General features: G+C 54.1%; 1 protein-coding gene across 1 annotated transcript; it reads right to left on the reverse strand.

Annotated features, from left to right (window-relative positions):
- Window positions 1–81: 81 nt before the first annotated feature.
- PGAM5 (phosphoglycerate mutase family member 5) lies at window positions 82–7,055 on the reverse strand (the record flags this gene model as incomplete). Its single annotated transcript, XM_011961308.1, has 6 exons — window positions 82–202; window positions 601–734; window positions 923–1,011; window positions 1,157–1,282; window positions 3,161–3,339; window positions 7,030–7,055. Coding segments are annotated over 6 exons (675 nt in total), but the record flags the coding sequence as incomplete, so codon positions are not given.
- Window positions 7,056–7,057: the final 2 nt, after the last annotated feature.

The following is a 7,057-nucleotide window of genomic DNA, read 5'->3' on the forward strand; positions in this document are numbered from 1 at the left end:
GCCAGGGGCTCTGTCCTTAAAAGAGGCTGGGCCGGGGGGCTCTGTTTTACAAACGGGGGCTGAGCCCCTCAGTAAGAAGTCTCAGAGCAGTCTCAGGGCTGGGTACACATAAGCTGAGCTGCTCCTCTTCAATCGGGGCTTCTCGGGGAAGATCTGGCTGGGACTGATGTGAATCGAGCCATCACACTTGGGGACCTGCCCTCTTTAGGACAGGGGCCCAACCCCAACTCAAGATTTGCACAAATCAGAAAAACGCTGACTTCTTACGAGTAAACACAATTTAATTTCTGCTTTTCCCATATAAAAAAAACACAGGGAACAGCCAGTTAGTGGAACAGGTCCCTTTCTGGGAACGTGAAGAACGGAGATGAGATCTATCCGCCGTGGCATCTTCATGCACTTCTTAGGCACAATTCGCATTTGTGGAAAAGCCTGGTGTTGCCATCACCGCCTCTGAGCCACCCACGCGGGTGGCATGGCCACCCTCAGGCTGCTTCCCAAGCCTCCTCAGGGCTGCCCTGCGGCGCCGGCCGGAACAGCACAGTGCTTTTCTCTAGGTGTGAAATTATTTTGGCCACAACCAGCACGGTGGCTGCCTACCTGCACACGATGTAGCGGATGACGTTGGCGTGACAAATAAAGATCTCATAACTGTCCTCCTCCTGCCTGGCATCTGCGCGGTGGATGTAGTTCCGGAAGGCGGCCTCGATCCGGGCTCCGTCTTCGTAATACTGCTGGGGGCAGAGTGAGGAACCGTCAGTGTGGAAGTCCACGGGCAAGGCGGGCATCAGGAGGACAGACCCCCTCGCTGCCCGGGGAAGCCCGTGGGACGGCTGGACACGTGGTGGACGGTGAGCCCCGCAGGGCCGCTTTGCCCAGGGAAGGCAGGGGCGAGACAGCTGCTCCCTGGGGAGGTTTTTACCACAGCTTCTGGCTTCCAGTGAGACACAGGCGGGTCTGGCTCGATGGGGGCGCCTTCCCGCAGCAGGTCTGTGCTGACTTTGCAGACGCCTGGGGAGAAGCACAGTGAAGCCCTGGGTGTGGCGGCCCTGCCGGCGGAGATGCTGTGACCTCCCAGTGGCCAGGAGCTCAGGCCGGGGCCCTGCCACGAGCCGTCCACTGCTGCAAGCATGGAGGCCCCGCGCCCAGCACTTACCTGGCAGGTGCCGGCTGATGATATCAGTGGTCTCTATGGCGCGGGTCATAGAGGAATGGACGATTTTATTAAACTTCAACCCCAGGCTTGCGAGGCGGAGCCCAGTGAGTTCAGCCTGCTCCCGACCTGGAGGGTGACACACACCTCAGTGCCGCACCCGCACCCCCTCCTCCGCCCGCAAACGCGCCCTCCTCCACCCACAAGCACGAGCCCGCATCAGGCAGCAAGTGCATCCCATGGCTCCTGCCCTCCCTAGGCTTGGACCTGAGGGGCTGGCACTCACTGTCTTCACCCCCATACAGGAAAAAAAAAGCATCCGATTCCATCAGTGGCAGGAAAACGGACAGTGGCTGGTGGTTTCTGAGTCCCCTCATCACCCTCACTTAACTATGCCCAAAACCTGAGCCTCAGGGTCCACCAGGCACACGTCATGACGGAGGCCAACACAGCAGACCCGAGCGCCCCAAGCTGCTACATGGGGGCCGGACACCAGCGCAGACACCTTTTCTCTTGTGAGCTTTGGCATCCAGGTGAAAAGGCCCTCGGGAAGGCCGAGTGCACTGGATGCAGCCACAGCTGCGTCTGTCACTCCACTTTGTATACAAGCAGCCGCGACAGTTCTGGGGGCTGAGGGAGCATCTGTGGAGGACAGCCCTGCACATTTTTACCATCTGAACTTTTAATATGTGCATGAACAGACACTACCCCATTTAAAGAACTTTTCAAAGTGGAAACTCTACCTTAGCCTACCCCACATTTCCTTCTCTGGGCATGTCTCCTGCAGACCCACCTGCACAGGAACACAAGGACAGGGTGGAAGGGCCCTCCTGGGCGCTGTCTATGCAGCGTCTGCCAGTGGGGACAGGCGGGATTGTGTCGCTCAGTCCTGCCTGTTCAACAGGGCATTGAGAGACAGATGCCAGGCTGAGCGCGGTGGCTCACACCTGTCATCCCAGCACTTTGGGAGGCCAAGGCGGGTGGATCACGAGGTCAGGAGTTTGAGACCAGCCTGGCCAATATGGTGAAACCCTGTCTCTACTAAAAATACAAAAAAAAAAAAAAAAAAAAAGCCGCCTCTGGTGGCAGGCACCTGTAATCCCAGCTACTTGGGAGGTTGAGGCAGGAGAATCGCTTGAACCCATGCAGTGGGCCATGATCACATCTGCACTCCAGGCTGGGCAACAAAGCAGGACTCTTGTCTCTGAAGAAGAGAAAAAAAAAAAAAAAGCAGACGCCAGGCAGCAGGCCTGTGAGTGCAGAAGAGAAGGGTCTTTGGCAGCAGGTCCAGGTGAGCAGCTGAGGGCAGAAGCTATGCGGCTTTCCAAGGCGTCGAGCAGGCACAAAACCCCTGCTAGGATATGCACCGAATTTGGTCTCATGCAAACAAGATAGGTCCAACATTTGCTAAAAGGTAAGGACTTTTTTTTTTTTTTGAGATGGAGTCTTGCTCTGTCACCCAGGCTAGAGTGCAGTGGTGCAATCTTGGCTCACTGCAACCTCCACCTCCCAGGGTCAAGCAATTCTGCCTCAGCCTCCTGAGTAGCTGGGATTACGGCTGCCTGCCACCACACCTGGCTAATTTTTGTATGTTTAGAGGAGACGAGGTTTCGCCGTGTTGGCCAGGCTGGTCTCGAACTCCTGACCTCGGGTGATCCGCCTGCCTTGGCCTCCCAAAGTGTTGGGATTACAGGTGTGAGCCACCGCACCTTGCCAAGGTAAAGACATTTTTAAAAGCTTGCCTTCTTCCCAAGTTCAGCGGACAGTTACTGGTAATGTCAATGTGTGATTCAGGGGTGATGGCCTCAGACATGGGCCCCAGGAGACCCAGTGCCCCAAACACTTTCAAGAAAGCTGACTGAGGGGGTCTGCGGAGGAGCTGCATCCAGTCACGTAACCAAGGCACCAGCAGAGGATATGCACCTGTCACATCCCCAAGGGCGTCCCCGGAGGGTCTGACCCCGTCACACACCCAGGGGGTCGCAGAGGGTCTGACTCGCCACATACCCAGCGGGGTCAGGGTGCGGTCCTTCTCCAGGGAGCCATCCACATGGTACTGGGAGTGCCTAATGAGGAAGATGTGCCGTGTGGCCTTGGCTTTGTAGTGGTCCAGCTTGGACGCCAGCTCTTCTTCCCCAGATTCCACATTCCTCTTCCGCAGGTTAATCAGAGACAGGGGTTCTCGCCTGATGTTGAAATACAAGATAGGGCCTTGTGACCTCTGTTCCCGAGTTTGAGTTTTTCTGACAAGATATTCTTTCCAGATTGTCAGACTATTTGGGAAGAGCATGGAGAGAAGACAAGGACCTCAGCACAGCCTGGGGAGGCCTCTGAGCATACCGCTACTCTCCCTCCCACAAAGCTAGTTCCGGGCCTGTTCTGCGTTATGTGCTGGAAAGCAACACAGACAAGCAAAGCCCTGTGCATCTAATAAGGAGAGGCAGGAGACAGACCACCCAGAATGCACCTGTGGGTACGGAAAACGCCAGGCTAGGAAGGAGGACGGCGGCTGTGCGTGGGCAGGTGGAAAGTCCGTGGGACCAGGACAGCCTCCCTGACTTGATGCTTCAGCAGAGCCTAGAACTGCAATGCCCAACAGCAGCCACCAGCTATGAGGATGTTTCAATTAAAAATTTAAGCAAAATTAAATAAAATTAAAACATCATGTCCTCAGTCATACTAAGCACATTTTAGACCCTCAGGACCGGGTGCAGTGGCTCACACCTGTAATCCCAGCATTTGGGAGGCTGAGGCGGGCAGATCAACTGAGGTCAGGAGTTCGAGACTAGCCTGGCCAACATGGCAAAGTCCCATCTCTACCAAAAATGGAAAAAATCAGCCGGGCTTGGTGGCACAGACCTGAAATCCCAGCTACTTGGGAGGCTGAGGCAGGAGAATCGCTTGAACCCAGGAGGCGGAGGGTGGAAAGAGCTGAGATTGCACCACTGCATTCCAGCCTGGGCGACACAGTGAGACTCCACCTCAGAAAATAAACAAACACTCAGCAGCCACATGGGATAGGACAGCGAGGAAGAAACCCATTCCCATTATGAAGTCCTGTTCCAGAGCTGCTGGAATCTGAAAAAGAGCGGATCCCAGCATTTTGGGAGGTCAGGGTGGGCAGATCACTGAAGCCCAGGAGTTCAAGACCAGCCTGGGCAACATAGGGGGGCCCCGTCTCTACAAAAATATTAAATTAAAAAGTTAGCTGGGCAAGGTGGTCTGCAGCTGTAGTCCCAGCTGCTCAGGAGGCTGAGGTGGGAGGATCACTTGAGCCTGGGAGGGAGCCATGATCTTGCCACTGCAGTGCACTGTGCTCCAGCCTGGGCAACAGAGCGAGACCCTGTCTGAACAGCAACAAAAAAAGTTGAACAGGGCAGAGCTGGGAATAGCAAAAGTGGAACCTGCTGGTATTTACTCAGAGACAGTGGCAGAAAAGGAAGTTGCAGAAGGGCACGGTCGTGACTCAAGGGCTCTGTTCAGGCTGTGCTGACCTGGGGGCCTGTCATAAACCAGGCCAAGACTCAAATTGGCAGGTATGGGGGAGTCAGGGTGAGCCAGAGAAAATATTTGGGAGCTATAGGCACAGAGACAGGAAGCCATGCACTGCATGAGACCTCCAGGAAGAAGCTGGAGATTTCACCAGATGAGGCTCTGGAACTTTACAGCATGGACACATGAGACTCAAGAGGAAACACGCTGTCTTCTAGCACCTTCCTGCAGTTGCTCATGCCTTCTGTATGTATGAGCCTTTCCCAGCCCACAAGGCCCAATTCACTTCTCCCCAGACGTGGCAAGCAAATACAGAACACCTGCTTAAAAGAGAAAGGCTGGGCTCAGTTCCCGGTTCTACTTCAAGTTTTTTTTTTTTTTGAGACAGAGTCTCACTCTGTCGCCCAGGCTGGAGTGCAGTGGCACAATCTGGGCTCACTGCAGCATCCGCCTCCTGGGTTGAAGTGATTCTCCTGCCTCAGCCTCCTGAGTAGCTGGGACTACAGGTGTGTGCCACCATGCCTGGTTAATTTTTTTGTATTTTATTAAAGACAGACTTTCACCATGTTGGCCAGGCTGGTCTTGAACTCCTGACCTCAAGTGATCCGCCCGCCTCAACCTCTCAAAGTGCTGGGATTACAGGTGTGAGCCACTGCACCCAACTTTAACCTTAGATTAATCTCTTTCCTTAAAAAGGCCTAAGAAATTCAGAATATTTTACTGATTTTTAAAAAAGAATTTAATGGGCTGGGCATGGTGGCTCATGCCTGTAATCCCAGCACTTTGAGAGGCCGAGGTGGGTGGATCACCTGAGGTCGGGAGTTCAAGACCAGCCTGACCGACATGGAGAAACCCCGTCTCTACTAAATACACAAAATTAGCTGGCATGGTGGTGCATGCCTGTAATCCCAGCTACTCGGGAGGCTGAGGCAGGAGAATCGCTTGAACTCGGGAGACGGAGGTTGCAGTGAGCCGAGATCGCGCCATTGCACTCTAGCCTGGGCAACAAGAGTGAAAATCCATCTCAAACAAAAAAGAAGAAAGAAAAATAATGTAACTCCCATGTAATCATGAGAAAACCTTCAGACAAATCTCAATTGAGGAACCTTCTATAAAACCCCTGACCAGGACGCCTCAAACAGTAGTGATCATCGAAACAAGTCTGAGAAATTGTCACCGCCAAAACGTGCCTGAGGAGGCATGAAGACTGCTTGTCGTGTGGGATCCTAGAACAGAACGACAAGTAAAAGCTGAGGAAATCTCAGTGAAGCATGAACCTTAGTAATAATGTATGGGTTACGGCTCATTACTTTTGATATATACACCACGCTTAGTGTATGATGCTAGTAATAGAGGAAATAAGGTTAACAAAAGAAAAAAAACTAATATGAAGTACTTAACACAACCACAGTAGTATAATTCTGTGCCCCTTTCTCAGAGTACTGAGTATAAGGAGCAGCTAGGACTGGGCAAACCATCCTTGCCCCGAGAGCAGTCCTGGCCGACAGAAACAATGCCAGCAACATGAGAAAATTATACAATTTCTAACAGCAACATTAAAAAGAAACAGGTGAATTTCGATCATACTTTTAATTCAATATGCTAAAAATACTATTTCAACACATAACCAATGTTAAAAACCTGCACTATTTTTTTTTTTTTTTCCTTTGAGACAGGCTCTGTTGCTTAGGCTGGAGTGAAGTGGCGGGATCTCGGCTCACACTGCAGCCTGGGACCCCTGGACTCAAGGGATCCTCCCGCCTCTGCCTCCCGAGTAGCTGGGACCACAGGCGCGCGCCACCTCGCTCGGCTAACTTATTTTGTATTTTTTGTAGAGATGGCGGTCTCCCTCTGTTGCCCAGGCCGGTTTCAACTTCCTGGGCTCAAGCGATCCTCCGGCCTCGGCCTCCCAAACGCCCGGATTACAGGCGTGAGCTACCGCACCCGGCCCTGCTTAAGTTTAAATTGACGTAAACTAAGCATTCCCTTCAGGAATCACACGGGCCATATTTCAAACGCTCATTAACCGCACGCGGCTCGCGGTTGCGCTCCTGCAAACGCCCCTGGAGGAGGCCCGGCTTCCACCCCAGCCTCGCCCCGGCCCGCGCTCCGGCGACGGCACCCAGGGCGGACTCGCAGGGGCGGAGAGAAGGGCAACGAGGAGGCGGAGCTCGGCCCACAGAAGCCGGCGGGAAGGGCGCGCCGCCCCCAGAACCCTCAGCGCAGAGCGGCCCCGGAAGGCGGTTCCTTCGCCGGGGGAAGCGGACGGCGACCCCAGATCCCGACTCGATCGCAACCTTGAACCTGGTCCCGATCCCGATCCCAACAGCAACACCTGCCCTGACCCCCATCCCGACCCCAGCCCCGACCAGCCCCGCGCGCACCTGTCCCAGTTGGGGTCCCAAACGCCGG

Source organism: Colobus angolensis, unplaced genomic scaffold, assembly GCF_000951035.1.
Source record: "Colobus angolensis palliatus isolate OR3802 unplaced genomic scaffold, Cang.pa_1.0 Scaffold115, whole genome shotgun sequence".
In the NCBI taxonomy this organism is placed as follows: Eukaryota; Metazoa; Chordata; class Mammalia; order Primates; family Cercopithecidae; genus Colobus; species Colobus angolensis.